Source organism: Enoplosus armatus, chromosome 8 (genome assembly GCF_043641665.1).
Source record: "Enoplosus armatus isolate fEnoArm2 chromosome 8, fEnoArm2.hap1, whole genome shotgun sequence".
NCBI classification, from domain to species: Eukaryota; Metazoa; Chordata; class Actinopteri; order Centrarchiformes; family Enoplosidae; genus Enoplosus; species Enoplosus armatus.
This window is the reverse complement of record NC_092187.1, coordinates 5,630,490-5,646,970: the sequence shown is the minus strand read 5'-3', so window position 1 is coordinate 5,646,970 and position 16,481 is coordinate 5,630,490. Positions and strand designations below refer to the sequence as shown.

The 16,481-nt window shown below is 41.3% G+C and overlaps 1 protein-coding gene across 3 annotated transcripts; it reads left to right on the top strand.

Moving 5' to 3' along the window:
- The first annotated feature begins 8,326 nt into the window (after nucleotides 1–8,326).
- Nucleotides 8,327–10,354, top strand: plagl2 (pleiomorphic adenoma gene-like 2). Of its 3 annotated transcripts, none has more exons than XM_070910775.1 (4): nucleotides 8,352–8,467; nucleotides 8,869–9,641; nucleotides 9,759–10,100; nucleotides 10,191–10,354. In XM_070910775.1, exons 2-4 carry the CDS (start codon nucleotides 8,873–8,875, stop codon nucleotides 10,352–10,354), a joined length of 1,275 nt encoding a protein of 424 aa, XP_070766876.1. In that variant the 5' UTR covers nucleotides 8,352–8,467; nucleotides 8,869–8,872. The 3 variants fall into 3 exon arrangements, with proteins under 3 accessions (XP_070766874.1, XP_070766876.1, XP_070766875.1); XM_070910774.1 differs by having other exon boundaries at nucleotides 8,869–9,660; nucleotides 9,757–10,118; nucleotides 10,209–10,354; XM_070910773.1 differs by having other exon boundaries at nucleotides 8,327–8,467; nucleotides 8,869–10,354.
- Nucleotides 10,355–16,481: the final 6,127 nt, after the last annotated feature.

Sequence of the window (16,481 nt, the reverse complement as noted above, 5' to 3'; positions counted from 1 at the left end):
TGGTTTTATGGCCACATCCCGGCCCGATGTGGCTGGGACTAACTGTCGGGATGGGTGAGGGTTTGGCATGGCAGAGCTCTGGTTGGAGGAGGGGGGGTCTTCCTCTCGACCCTCCACCCCTCTGTCCCCCTCCATGTGTAGAGAGCTTCACCCTGGGTCAGAAAACACAAGCAGGAGAGGAACTGAAACCTGGGGGAGGAGGTGGGGGACGAGGGAGGAAGGATGGAGAGAGAGAGAGAGAGAGAGAGAGGGAGGGAACACTGTTGAAATAGATGAGGGGTTTGATCTGTGTTGGTACTACAGGACTACAGACTTCTCACTCTGCCTTCAGGTTTAATGATAATTTGCTTTAAATATACAAATATGTAAATTCAAACAAAGTAATTTGGATTTTAGGGCTGCAACGATTAGTTGATTAATCGACTGGTTCATTTGGCAGATCATCAACAATTTTGATAATCGATTAATCTTTTAGGTAATTTTTCAAAAATGCTAAACATTCACTGTTGTGAGGATTTGCTGCTTTTCTCTATTTTATATCCTAGTAAATTAAATATCTTTGGGTTTCAGACCGTTGGTTGAACAAAACAAGCAATATTTCTATTTTCTGACATTTCATAGACTAAATCAGTAATCGATTTATCGTAAAAAATAATCAATAGATTTATCGATATTGAAAAAATTGTAGTTTAGTTGTATCCCTATTGGACTGTAAATAATGACAGCAAGTCATTATTTAGATGAATCGATTAATCGTTCAGTCTGTAAGACTAAACTCAAATTTGATATAAAACAGAGAAAAGCAGCAAGTCCTCACACTTGAGAAGCTGCAAACAAAGACATGTTTGACATGTTTGGTTGATAGTTAACCTAAACGATAAATCGCTTATCAAAATTGTTGCCAAATAACTTTAGATCTAATTGATTAATCAACTTTTAGCTCTTCTCTAAATGCTTTGCACCCAATAAAGTTTAGTTTTGTTTGATTAAGTGTGGAAGCCAAAACTGTGTTTAATATACAATTAATTGTGCAGCCCTACAAAAACCTGCAGGTTATTTATAATTGTCAACAAGTATTATTTTTACCGTAATCTAAATGTCGGTATTTTCACGTCCTTGATCTCCTATTGCATACCTGATGTTACGAATAGTTAACATTTCACTAGAGCTGCAACAGTGAAGCGATTAATCGACCAGTTGATCAAAAGATCGTTGAGTCATTTTTCCATCAAAAATGCAAAACATTTGGTGGTTCCGGGTTCTCTTTTGGTCAAACAAAACAAGATCAGTGATCAACATTTTTTTTTAATTTTCTGATGTTTTTAGACCAAAAGACTGATCGAGTGATCGTGAAAATAAACGGCGGATGAATTTATAATGAAAAGAATTGTTAGTTGCAGCCCTACAATGCAAACGTATTCATTATATATACACATTTACAAGGAGGTCTTTTCTTTATTATTTAAGTTTTTGAAATCGCTGGAAATGTTTTCTGACATCACTGAAGTGAACTGATGGCGGCCATGCTGCCTTCATCCTCCCTGGCTTCCAGTCCTGGTCAATGTGGTTAGTAAAGCATGACCACCACCCCCTCCCCCCACCCACCCTCATCTCTCTCTGGAGTCACTTGACTGGTGCAAAGACCCCTGACTCCATCGCTGCAAATGACTCCCGTTTTCCCTCCCTTTTTCGTCATCCTTTATCCCTCTCTCGTTTACCTCACTCCTGCCCTGCACTAACCCCCCCGCTTCACTCTCTGTCTCTCTCAGTCCAACTCTGCTGGTTCCACAGATCCTTTACTTAAGTAAAAGTACTAACACCATACTGGGAAATACTCCACTGTAGTATTAGTACATGTCCTGCATTCAAAACTTTACTCAAGTATCATCAGCTAAATGTACTTCCAGTATCAAAAAGCCCTCATGTTGCAGTAAAATGTTCCCTGTCTGTGTTTTATTATATATGATGTTTCTGGATTAATATTACTGCTGCATTCATGAGTATGTCTCATTTTACTGCTGTAGATGTTTAAGGTTGAGCTCATTTGAGCTTCAACTACTTTAAATACTGTTGGGTAGTTTAATGTACAACAATGCATCATATTCTTTAAGATCATCATATGTTTGTCCTGTGAGAACCACGTATCTCTAAAAAGTCAACCTATCGTGAGCTCAGAAAAACAACCATCTGATCCAAAGAGGGTTTAAATTGTTTATTTAACTTAACTTTTTTTTCACATTGTTTCACATTTTTTTCAAAAGTTTGAAAAATTGGTTGTTTCATCTTGACAATGTATTTAATCTTTATTGTTGTTGTTTATTATTTAACGTTTATTTAACCGGGATTAAAAATCTCTTTTTCAAGAATGTTCTGGCCAAGATAGGCAGCAATAACAAGGAGTTACAGAAAAGACAGATTACACAAAATGTTAGATTTAAAAGAAATGTGATCAAGAATGATATTTCTAATGAAAGATTTCATCCTAAAAACAACCCAAGAGCTGTCTAAAACTCTAAAAACAACAATACATCGCCTCTGAAAAAGAAGATTTAAGGACACTTGATTTAAATGTTTTAAAACTAAGAAATGATCACGCTTGGAAGTTTGTAGTTGTAGTTACATGTGTACTTTTCAAGCAACAAATTGGTGATTCTACTTTTTGTAATTAGAATTTAGAAACATTAACTTACATATTAATGAAACACCTCGCCTGCCTTTTATACAGTACATGACATTTCTTGTGTCATCAATAATCATTTTCTATGTTTTAGTTCAAATGTTTTGTGCAACATGTTCACTTCACCCTGCCCCCCCCCACCCATCCTCCTCCTCCTACCCCTCCTCCTCCTCTCCCCACGAGTGCGGCTGTTGTCACCTAAGCTCCGGACGCTGAACTCACTTTCTATATTTAGTTTGCTCGTGTAGTTTGGTCGAGCAGCTTCTGTAGCCGCAGTGTCCTGCTATGTGGAACACGGTTCTGCAGAGGCTACCAGCCTGCTCTGGTCTGGCCTAGGTTGGCCCGGTTTGGCCCTGCGTTGTGCCATCAGCACCACAAAGAATCTGACAAACCCTGAAACCTTTCTCACATGTTACTCAGTATGGCTGCGGCAGGCAGTGAAGGGGTTAATACCAGTCACTCAGCATGCGGGAGCCGTGGCGGGCGAGCAGGCAGGCAGTGCAGAGGCTGACCTCTGACCTCTCAGGAAAGGAATGTGGAAGCTCTTTCATCCAGGACAGAAACTAAAGACACCCGGGCGGTTGGAAAGTGGCGGTTCAATTCTGCTTTCAACGTTTTTGATTAGGGGAAGTAAGCAGAGGTTCCATGTGAATGTGCTGTGGAGTGTTTGTCGTAGCGGCATCTGCCATTTTGGAAAGAAGCTCCATCCTGCAGCCGTGTGTTTGTTACTTTGTGATGACTGCAGTGACGGTGAAGTGTGATTAGTGGTTGGAAATGGCTGCAGTTGTGCTGTTTGTGCTGGCAGAAAACCCTGGTTATGAAGCACTGAGTGCTCTGACCTATAACCTAATACCTGTACGGTGTGTTTGGAGTTATGTAACAAACAGGATGGTCAGTACCTGTTACTGACATGTAGGGCTGAAACTAAGTTTTGTTTTCATTAATGATTAATCTATCAATTTATTTCTTAATAAATGGATGAATTATTTATTTCAGAAAATAGTGGAAAATGGCCATCATCAATTCACAGTGATGTCTTAAAAATAGTTTGTTTTAACCGACAAAATGTCCAAAACCCAAAGAATTTGCTATCATTTAAGACAAAAATCTATTATTTTATTTTCATTTTATAACCCACTACAGAATCTGAATCTAACTTCATGTTATAGTTATTTTCTGTCCTTATTGTAATCTAGAAATTAAGCAGAGTCACTGTGGGTGTTTATTGTCTGGGGATGGCCAATAAAAAAGTAGAGTAATCTAATAGGATATGCTGCTACTTTGCTGATGTTGAATATTGAAAGGCCTTCTATCCATAGATGGTAGTTTATAAAGTTTATTATACAGTCTTTTTTTCTGTTCACAGAAAAGGAATTCTGTCCCATTTCTTTATCTTTTTGGGATTTCCGTAAGTGCAACAGGACCACTGTTGAAAAACATGGAGTAGTGTGCCAGACTTACACCTTAACACACTGAATTATCCATTACAATTGTGCAAACCATCACTGAACAGCAAGTATTTGTCCCATATCACCTGATGCAGAGTGTGTTGTCTCGGTTGTCAATCTCTGTTCTTCCTCTCTTCAAAGTGGTGAGGAGAAGAACGTGCCTCCTCTTACTTGTTATGCAGACCAGCCACTAGGAAGCACTTGATAGAGAAAGAGAGTCCATTTTCACTTTCGAGGTGCTTAAACATGAGTGCTAGAGAGTGCACCAGATACTTATAAACCCTGCATGAAAGCAGAGAAAATGCTTGAATCATACCGAGGTACAAAGATTGACTTCCATTCTTATATGAAATCAATAGAAATCAATACATGTGAAATAGTATTTATATAAATTAGTTATTATTTATGATTAAATGTCTGTCGTGTATAGACACCAGTGTTAGCGTTGTTACTGTGAGACCAGTGTTTGAACACGAGTGCATCTGGAGCTCGTACTGTGTATCACAGTTGATCGTAGCTGCAGACTGATGGTGATGGATTTACTGTACAAACACAACAGTGGGGGAGAACAGTGAGTGAACTGACGGGTTTTATACATGTGGAGTGGGAACATATGAGAGAAACCTCAGCCGGACTTTCATTGGTTGATTGATACATAATGAGGAACATGCAGAGAGACATGCGAGAAAGATCCCAATGCACACGCTGGCTGCTCCTTTGATATAAAGAGCTTGTTGAGTTGTAGAAACATGAGAAAAGTTGTTGATTAATTGCCCCCCGCCGAAATCAATATAGAAATTGATCTACAATCTAATGCAGTTAATAATTGTGATATGATTTTAATGTAATTTAACTGCACCAAACTGTGAATTCCAGTGGAGTCAAGAGCTGAGAGTGTTGTTACTGCTACTTTGTTGCTCTAAGCTAACGTTACCTTTTATCAGGACTAGTTTAGCTGTATTTTTCTTCATTATGATTGGATTTAGCTATTGCCTCATGTAGTAATGTTGGATAACAAACTGAATCACCAAGATGTCGGTTCATCAAAATTGATATTTATCCAATCACAGCGAGAGTTAAGCCGAAAGAAAGTAAGTAAATGTTGGTATAGGTAAGGCTAGCTGTGGCTATCTCACTAGCTAGCTGTCATGTGGTACAGCTGTCTTACTTTAGCTCTGTATTTGGCTGTTTCTTTGTGGCAGAGAGTGCAGTATCTGACAAAAACATGTACAATATATATACTATATACCCATATAATATGGGTGATATGCGTAAAATTATGTTTGTATTCAGGTTGAAGAAAAAAATCAATATACATGTATATGTTTTCACAAAAGTCATTTTGACATTTTACAGAAGAAAAAAATACAGGTGTGAATAATCAAACTGATGATGGCTGAATGCCTTTTAGCTGCTTCAGTTTCAGGGTCCTGGTGTTGTGCATGTCTGGCTCACTGTCACAGTGTCCTGGCTTACTGGGACAGAACAGGGCCATCGTTAATGTTATTAGTAACACCTGTGCTGTTCCTACTGTGACAAGTCAAAACGTCTGCTGTGAAAAAGGTCACATTGTAATGTAAAACCTTTTTAGTAAACATCAAGAGCTGCTTGAGGTGGTATTGAATGATAAGCAACACTGGTTTAGGCTAATATATGTCTGAAGACATGTACTGCACTTAATCTAGGCTGCATAGGGTGTGGGAGTGTAGTATCAGTCAGATACGTAGGGTAACTGAAACATTTTAGTTGAATGTCAGAGAGAGTTTTAACATAATGTATACATAAAGCAAGCATGATAATATTGCATAGGTCAGTATGAGTCATTTGGGCTCGTTCAGGCCTGAGGGCATCCATGTGTGAAGTTACCGCTCCACATGGTCTGTCATGGTGTGTCCTTTGTGTTCAAGCTCTATTTGGTTTATTTCTATAACTTGATGGTGTGGATTCTCTTCATTGTACTGTATCTGCCTGTCTGTGTGCGCGCTTTTGTGAGTGTGTTTGAGCATGCCGGCTTGGGGGGGAGGGTGTGTACATGATGTTGCATTCGGCGTGACCAGAACTCTGTGTGTTGTATGTGCTGTTGTGTGCGGAGGAGAGAGGCAGGGCGACACGGCATGGTTCAGGTCAGGAATGTGCGATGTGGGTAGGCTGTACAATAGAGCCGGGCTCCCTGAGGGTGGTCAATGGGACGGGTGTCACCCCCCTGCACCCTCCCTGCTGGGTGATGACCACCACACAACGCTACAGCTGTCAGGTCCTCTTAACCACCACTGTAAACACACATACATTATGAGAACAAACACACATGTATGCACATGTACACACTGAGACATACGTGAGCACACAGGCACGCTAAAGTGGATCTTGTGTAGAAGAAATTACATGAGCACACACACACACACAACTCTCATATGTGTTAGCCACATGGTGCCACCCTGTGGATACATGTTTGTGCATTTCTATGTAAACATAAAAAATATAAGTATCTCCAAAAACACTCAGAGCAGACTCTAGCATGTTTGCTGTCTATCTTAACTCATTGACCTCTCACACAGAAAGGATGCCATTACATTTGGAGTTGTGTATGTTATGTGCAGACCTGCATGTGTGTGTCTGTCACATTTGCCCACATGTGTTTACGGTACTTATATGCACTCCCGGTTCACGTGACTGACACTCGGAGCACGGCTAACGTCACGATCAGTGTTGTGTCCGCTCAACCTTGGACTTAGCTGGTGTGTTAGCGAGCTGGGGTCAGGGAGGTCACTAAGGGTAAATAAGGGAATGCAGAGATGACAGGGAGAGAGAGAGTTCAGCGGTCTCTCGGGAGCACAAGTTAATGTAGGTTTATTTTAATAAACAACTGTAATGAAAGTCAGTAGCTGCTTCAGTGCAGTTATGCCGTTCCTTTTTTTCACTTCAAAGTTTGCAACTATTTTCACTGTTGACAAGAAGTTGTTGAGTTCAGGTTGACTGGTAGTGCTGGTTCTAGGAAGCCTGAGTTTGTGGCGTAAACACTTCCCACCCCCTGTCCTCCCCCAGCCGCCACAACCCTCCCTCTACCCTGGAGGTTGTGTGTGTCTCTGTGTTTTCCCAAGGATTACAGGAGCCTTATCCAGTTTCATAACAAGTACATACATGTACACACATTAACACACACACACAAAGCTGGCTTTGTGCACTATGCTGTCATCTGAAGACACACATGATGAGGGATGAGGCTTTTAATTACATTTGGCCTTCACATATGGTTATACAACTAAACGTATTGTGCTGTGAGTGTGATTGAGAATCATCACTCACAAAAACATTTTTTGTGATCCTTTGCAGCTCCTGTCACGTCAGTCAGACTTGTCGTTCAGCTCCCCCTAGTGAGCTCAGAGGAAACTTGCTTTTGAAGTGGAATATGCAGTTATGATTCACCTCCGGCATGTTGAATTATTAGCTGGAGAGGTTGCATTTTTCGACTTCCTTGGATTCTGAGGGTTTGAGCTGTTGTCTACATTAATGCATTTTGTTACAATTTAGTTTTTAAATAAAAGGAGTCACTTTCTGTCAACTAACTTTTGTTTTGTCATGTTTACTCTCTCCTTGCAGGACAGCAAAAATGCAGAGCAGTGTTTCCCACTCACCGCCAACCATAGCTGTTGGGACTGGGTGAGCAGCAGAGAAGAAGAGAGTGAAGAAGAGGAGCGACTGAAGCAGAGAGTGAGAGAAAGAAAGGGAGACAAAAGAAGGACAGGTAGGTTTTTTACAGGTAAAAAGTTTATAATAAAAATATGTTTGTTGCCACAAAATTTAGAAACAGTTGGCGACAAAGCATGTACTTTCTATTTTTTGAAACTAGATTTTGGTTTACCTCCATGTTTCTGCTGGATCATTGGCCCTTCCTGTGAGCTGTCGGTCACCTTCTTTTTCGACAAACCCCCCTGCAACTTCCCACGTTGAGCCTGCAAGGCAGGGGAGCCACAAGTAGATTTTCATGGCAGCGGCACTCTAGGGCTGCCATGGCAGCTGCTGCCGCCGATGCCTCACACCGTATTACCGCACTGACGCCGGAGGAAGAGGGACGACGGACCGCCGCCAAGCTGTTTGGGAGCGCCGCCCCGCTGCCACGGACAGAGAGAGAAAGAGAGAGAGAGAGGGGGAAAGACAGAGAGAGGGAGAGGGAAGGAGAAGAGGGAGAGAGAGCGAGTGGGAACGAGTGTTTGGTGTGCGGGGCCCTGTTCGCCTCACAGGAGAAGCTCCGGCTCCACGCCTTGAGTCACACAGGAGAGAAACCCTTCCACTGCTCACAGCCACACTGTCCCAAGGCCTTCAGCTCCAAATACAAACTCTTCAGGTACTGAGCATTAATCACATCGCTCACATTCACATCCTTTTAAATGCAGTATGACGCATGGTTTCTTTCACTCAGACTCCAGCTTATTTTACCCCAAGAGGCCGAAAAATCGATCAGTGCAGTTTTAAGTCTCAAACTCATCAATGTACTAGGAAGTTTGGAATCCGGTGAATCACAGGAAGTGGTTATAAAACCCATTCTGGGTCCTGACTGCAAACCACTGTGACTCATTTATTTATATATGGACACAAGGGGTTTGACTGAAAGGAAATCATGCCACACTTCAGCATGCACACTACTAACAGACTGCATAACAAGCATGACAATAAGACAAGGAATGTGTAACTTCTCCTAAAACACTCCTACCATTTACAACCTCTGTTTTTTATATTACTTTGCAGGCATATGGCCACACACTCTCCACAGAAGACCCATCAGTGCTTGTTCTGTGAGAAAATGTTTCACCGCAAAGACCACCTGAAGAACCACCTGCAGACCCATGACCCCAACAAGGAGGCCTTCAAGTGTGAGGAGTGTGGGAAGCACTACAACACCAAGCTGGGATATAAGCGCCATGTGGCCATGCACTCTGCCACAGCAGGGGATCTCACCTGTAAAGTGTGCATGCAGACCTACGAGAGCACACCCGTTCTCTTGGAGCACCTCAAGAGCCACTCCGGGAAGTCTTCGGGTGGCACCAAGGAGAAAAAACACCCGTGTGACCACTGTGACCGTCGTTTCTACACACGGAAGGATGTGAGACGGCACATGGTGGTCCACACGGGCCGAAAGGACTTCCTGTGCCAGTACTGTGCCCAGCGCTTTGGCAGGAAGGACCATCTGACTCGCCACGTGAAGAAGAGTCACTCACAGGAGCTGCTGAAGATCAAGACAGAGCCTCCTGATATGTTAGGTCTTTTAGCTTCGGGGTCACCACCTTGCTCTGTGAAGGAAGAGCTTAGCCCCATGATGTGTGGAATGGGTCCTAACAAAGACCCCATGATGGGCAAACCATTCCCCAGTGGGGCCCCTTTTCCAATGGGCATGTACAACCCCCACCATCTTCAGGCCATGTCTAATTCTGGGGTGGGTCACCCACACCCGTCCCTGATGCCCGGTTCCTTGTCTGCAGCTATGGGCATGGGCTGTCACATGGAATCCCCTGGACCTCTTCACCCACACTCCCATCACCACCACCATCATCACCACCATCACCACCACCACCATTCCCCTCCGCTGCCCCAACACCACCAGCCTCCGGCTCCCCAGCAGCAGCACCAGCCCCAGCCAGCCCCCAAATACCAGCTGGGATCTACCTCATACCTGCTGGACAAGCCCTTGAAAGTGGAGATGGAGAGCTTCCTCATGGATCTGCAGAGTGGCTCGCCAGGCCCGGTTCCCTCTATAGAGTCACACGCTGCTGCCTCGCCCCCTAAGGACGGACTGGAGCCCACCTCGGGCCTGGCGGATGAGCTTTGCGGGGATCCCCTCCTGTCCAAGAGCCCTGCGGTGATCGCTGAGTCTCTGTGTGCTGCTAACATGGACTTCTCCCACCTGCTGGGGTTCCTGCCCCTCAACCTGCCTCCCTACAACGCCCCCATGAGCACGGGAGGGCTGGTGATGGGCTACACCTCATCTGCCACCTCCTCCTCTTCCTCCATCTCCTCTTCCTCATCTCTGCACGCTGCCGAGCCCCATGCCGCAGCAGTCGCCGCAGCAGCAGCTGCCGTCGCCATGGCACCTCTTACCTCTTTGCAACCGCAACCTCAGGAGCAGCAGAGCTCCAGCGGGGGTCTGGGCCTCGGACCCCTGCACCCCCTCCCATCAGTGTTCAGCTCCAGCCTTAGTACCACCACACTGCCTCGCTTCCACCAGGCCTTCCAGTGAGAGAGCCAGCCCTCGGCCCAGCCCTGCCCAGCCAAGATGGCCTCCACTCCAGTCTCAGCTCAGCTCAGCGTGGATATTTCGGGCTGTGGTTCTTTACAGGGCCTGATCAGAAAGTTGGAGAATTAGAATAAATAGATACACACATGAACACTTAGCCTTAAATGAAAGCGCACAAAAGCCTTTGATTGAGCCTTAAAAGGAAGTTAAACCCCTTTGAGCAAAAAGGAAAAGGTGAGAAAAGAAGTTGAAGCAGCTTTTATTTGGGCTCCCCCCCCCCATCCTATAGTTATAACTATGTATTAACCCATCTTTTTTTTTATTTCCATTTACTTCCCCTTTTATCCCCCTTCCATCCCCTATTTAGTAGTATAGAGGGCAGGATCAGTAGGCCAAAAGGCGTGGTACTGCATACTTTCTAAAGTAATAATATTAAAAAAAAAAATCTAAGGTAATTTTTAGTGGAGATTATCTGTCTTGTTGTGACCCAGAAAAAAAAATATAGTTTGAAGTGGATATTTCGTTTTACTTTATTTTTCTTTTCCAAATGTAAGAACATGGTAGAACGTGTCTCATCTTGAGTTTTGATCAACCCACTCTAATAACCGAAACTGTCATGATCAGTACGGAGAGGAGAGAGATCAGTGAAGGAATGAAGAAATATAGACATTGAGTCAACGATTGAACCTCAACTCTAAAATCCTCCTCTAGATGGCTAGGCTAGAGCCACAAAAGCAACCCCCGCCTCTAAAAAAAGTGCTCTTCAAACAAAGGATGTCCCTTTTAACTGTAACTGATGTGCTCATAGAGTCAGGTCAGTTTTAATGAATATAGCTCACTAAATGACAAACAAATTCTTATCATATGATTGATAAGAAACCTGTTTGCTGCCAAACACAACGACCAGTCACACACACATGGCCACACATTTTTAAAGAAAAGGAAAAAAGAAATGTGAAAGTGTGTGAGCTGGTTGAAAATGATGTAATAGCATGCTTGCTTTTTTACTGTTCCTCAAGAGAAGCACTTTTTTTTTAGCAGAAGGCACTTCACCTTTCGGAATCTCCTTGGGAAACCTTTTGTCTCCTTCCTCGTGACTTCTAGAGGTTTTCGCTGCCTGAGACAGAGACTTTCTCCTCACTCTCCTTCCTTCACCTGTCTTCCCTCTAACAGTTATCTTTAAAAGTTCCCATGATAATGATAATTGCAGCTGTTTCTTGGCTGCCCAACATATCTAAAATATATATTTTTGGAATAGAATACAAACACATCTTTAGGCAGTCTTTTAAAAAGATGCATCATCATGGTAATGATGAACCCTGACATATGTGAATGACAAAAAAAATAAAATAATAATTACAGTGACAGATGAGGAAAATGTATTAAAGAATGTTATTGCAGTGTACGAAATATCTCAAAAATGAATATTATAATTGCTTTTATCTCAGTAAGGTGTATTTTAGGTAGACGTATTAAAATTAAGTGATGATGTTTTTGATGTCTGGCAGGTTTACATTTGTGTGTATCTTGCATTTTTGATCAAACAAATGGATGAAGTATTAGCTTTTTCCCTTAAGCTTTCTCTGTCATATCCAATCTTTACCTTTACATGTACTTGAGTTAGTATAGCGGAATCAGAACTGTGGATGGGAAATAAGTATAGGAGGCTGTTAGTGGCTTAATAATCAATTAGGATTTGAACTAGATAGATTGTGTCATAGGGATGCTGACATGGATGGCCTCTGAATCTATGATTAGGTCTTTATCCAGTGGAATATGTAACCCCTGCGCTGTGATGAAATCCCAGCCGAAGAACTACCTGAGCTCCCAGGAGCTTAGTGGTTTTGGATGTCTTGGAGTTTAGATCCTTTTTAACCATTCACCACCAGCCTATAAAAACCTGAGCCCAAAGTTAACCTAAGCCTCAAAGTGAAATAGGTGCTCTTTTTCTAATGTTCTGTCTGTGGCATGACCAACGCAACTTTCATATCCTTAACTCCACACAGGGCTGAGCTCCTGCATCATCTGTGATACTTTCATTTTGTGCGTAAATGTCGTTCCAGTCATAGAAGAAGACCCGTTCACTTTGCCAATAGCAGTCGTCATGCCACAGGCGAGCCCCAACCACCATTAAATGCTGAGTAAAAACAAACAAAAAAAAGAAAAAAACAGCACATAAAAATGAAAAATAAAATACATATTGCTGCTTTTAGCTACGGTTGCTGATGGACGACAACTGTAGACCACTAGAACATTTCAATTTTTTTGCAAGATGGACAGTGAGCTGAAAACATGCACAAACCGAACCAACAAAGTGTTCATCATCCCCGGGCCCCATCCCCTCTGTACTCCTCCTCCTCTCTCAGCTGCTTTGTAGAGTTAAAGGAAAAGGGTCTGAAAATACGGCGATATCCGGAAGAACGCAGTCACCGAATTCCCGGGCTTTGACATTCAAAGCACAGGGGGACACATGACTGACTGCACAACTTGGGGTATTGCTCATAGTCGTATATTTGTTTTGTTTGTTGTCATATGATATATTATTTTCTGTTTGTATAAAACAGGACCTCGAAAAACAACACAACACATCACCTCATTTTTATTTGTTTTATTTTTCTTACCAAAACCTGGGGAGAAGAAACTACATTTTTGCACAATTGCTTGTTACAAAATGCTACAAGTGTTATTCGATTTTTGATACTGTAGGATATGAAACCCTGACGATGAGCAGCTGATGGCCCCTGTGTGTTAGACAGGTGAATATTCCCCTTGGAAGGTGGCAGCAGCTGAAACTTCAGAATCAGCAAGCACTGATGTAGAAAACGCTTCCCCACAGTCTGACTGTTTAATCACAACTTCATTGCTAAAATTGTAGATTTTATAATCCAAGTTCTGAACTAATTTGAAACGTATTAGTCTCTCCCCTGGAAAGTCATTATTTTGATGATGACTCTTGTAAAATGATCAAACTTTTTATTGATCCTAAATGAATTAGCTGTCGGCACCTTTCTGAGAATTTACTAAAAAAGGCAAGATTCAAATTTGATCTTTATTATGACCTTAAAAAAGTAATTTTTAAAGAAAAACCCTCTTGGCTTAAGCCAAATTTGTAGCAATCAAATTGAGCATTTATATTTTTCTAACAAATATTAACTTAGTCCTACAAAAGGTTAAGGAAAGGCTTTTGGCATGTATTAAGTTTGTCCTCCCTGGGTTTCTGTGAGCTAATCTGAATTCTAGCACTTTCAACCTTTAAAAAAAAGAGTATTTTTTTCTTTTAAAATTTCAGCTTATATGTTCATATGTTTTTAAATTTGTATTGATCCTGTACATGTATGTGCCATTAGTTTGATGTGTAGACTTTATCAACCTTTGTGTATTTCTCTTCTCCAAAAGAATAACAGTATTTTTGATAGACTTTTCACTAATATCCTTCTACATAAGAGCCCCCTTCCCCTTCCCATTTGAAACCTTTTTGTTTTTGGGTAACCAGCTTTGCCTTCCCTCTCATAAATTTATCTAATCAAACTCTATAGCCAAGTGCTTGAAGAGAACAGCAACAACATATCTGTTAGTCTGGGGTGGTGAGAAACCGTTGTCAGTAGAGTGTCAAAGCCATAACCTGACCACAACCTGCCATTAAAATGCTGTTGCAACAGAGACCCATCTGCAGGCCATTTTCTGACCATGTAACTGAACAAAAATGAACCGAGGAGTGACCCCAAAATATAGCACTTAAAGCTTACAGCCATGGTCACTGAACCGGTTGTCCCTGCCAAAAGGAACAACTTCATGCTGATAATGACTCATATGTATGAATAGTACCATAGTGTTGCATGAATTACAGTTTATCTTTTCCATTTGTGAAGTGGGTAACTGACTATCAAATGTGGCTTTAAATTAATGCTACTAAACATAAACTCATCGAGTAGTTGGAGAAGAGAATAACTTTTAGATATTTTAAGACAGAAGTGAAAACGTCTTCGTTGTTGAACTTGGAAGTGTGGTCAGGCTGTGCCACCTGAGCTCATATAAGTGCTTCAGATGTGTTTCCAGAGTGATTCACCCAGGACTGGGTCAGTCATGCTTCATAGTGTCATTCTGGGAAATGGGCCCTGTTTCTGGACTCAAGCCCCGATCTGTATGGAAGCACATTTCTGCTAAGGAAAGAAAAGAAAAAGAAGAAAATATGACTTACTTTTATTATCAGATATTTTGTCAACATTATCAAGTCAAAATAGACTTCGCAAGTGAAATGTTTTATTTACTGTCATAATTCTGACTCTCACAATTTTAGCTTACCATTTGTATTTTTGTTTCCAGCTGTTTTGAGGGTTTTTTTTTCTGGCAGAAATGGGCTTCCGTAGTCTGAGCTGACACAAAAAGCTGCTACCAAATCAGCACGACTCTGAAACACTTGATATAAAATGGATCCTACCCTGACGGCTGACAGGGATGTTGTTCTGTTTCTTGGCTTGGCTGTAGCTCCATTACCTCAACCTGCACCTACTAGGGATGCACTTATCCTCACCTTTTCCTCTTTACTACTAGGTGCAGAACACAAACATTTTAAGGGAATTTGTTCATCAGTTGAAGAGAAAAACTGATTTGATTTTAATAATGCTCTCTCTTTCTCTCCCTCTCTTTTTTTTTGCTTTTAGTAAGAAACTGGGTACTGTCTGATGCAGGCAACATCCACATGTAGTTTTATATATTTCTAGCTTAATGTAAGTCTTGCATTCCAACCTCTTTGTGTATCTCGTTTAGTGACATAGCCCATTTTGTTTTTATCACTTGCTATTACAGCCACCTCTGGAATAAAAAAGGTGAAAAAAAGGTGAACGAAAATAGAATATTTGCATTCACTTACACTATTTTATATAGCATGGAGTTTTATCAACTACAGGGAGAATTATATACATGATGTGCTTCGGAGAAAGAAAGAAAATGAGAAGTCTTGCTTTTTTTGTTACATATCTCACATGCAATCAGTTGCTGCAATGTAAAAGTGACAGATTTGTATATTGGTTGATCCAAAGAGATGATGAACACAACAACAGAACTATTGACTTATTGTACAGTACAGTGTATCTTTGAGTTGTCATGTGTTATGTTGAAATGATTAAAAGACAAACCAGCGGTTTCATACCCTCTTTGCATTCTTTTTTTTTATTTTGAAGTGTTTCTTCTCCAGTTTCTTTTGCAGCATGTACACATCTACTACAAAAGTAAAGTATAAAGTGTAAAAGTCATTGTTCAACATTATTATGGCCTAAGCCCTTATGCATGGCCATAACTACCATGGAGGACACTGTGGTCATAAACTCTGTATTTTGTTCTGGGAATTTGGGGGCTTTAGAAATGTAGGGGACATTTTCTGTAATTAAAAACTTACATTTTTTAGGTTGATTCTAGTGGCCCATGAATTTTATGCTTGGCAGCATGGCGAGGGGTTTGAAATAACATTTAGAACTTCGACCTCCATTGACCTTATAGACCTTAGTTGGGAAATAAAACGGTAGTTTTTTCTTTTACTGGTCTCCAATTTCCTAACAGTGTCCGGGGACGTTTTCAGTAGAGAACAATGTAATCTGTAAATCTGGACTCAAGACTCAAACCTCAAACATCTGTATGGAAGCACATTTCTGCTAAGAAAATAAAATAACATGATAAGGTTGACAATATGAAAATAAAAATAGTCATGGTCAAAATATTACTTACTTTTATTATCAGATACTTTGTCAAAATTATGACTTAAATCAACATTATCAAACATTAGAGAACAATATAATCTGGTAGTTATCAGAGAGTTACTCTACAACAACTCAGGTGAATTCTTCCCTGAATTGCTGCTTACTTTAAACAAAACTTGCAAAGAATGTAACTGAGATTTAGGTCTGCCAAAGACTTGCAACAATGGAGAAAAAGCACAATGTTTCAAGCCTAATTTGTCTCAAGACAAATAGTCTACAGACATGTTAGCTGCCATATGAGTTAAATGCTAACATCTTCACGCAGGTCTAATGGTTACAATCTTCACCATCTTACTTTAGAGTGTTAGCATCCCATCATTTCCTATCAGCACACAAAGTGTTTCGGCTGATGGGGATGTCATTAGCTTAGCAGGTGT

Bases quoted from the DNA above. Each gene is read 5' to 3' on its own strand.
- plagl2 (XM_070910773.1), top strand. From the start codon at position 8,873: ATGGCCACACACTCTCCACAGAAGACCCATCAGTGCTTGTTCTGTGAG.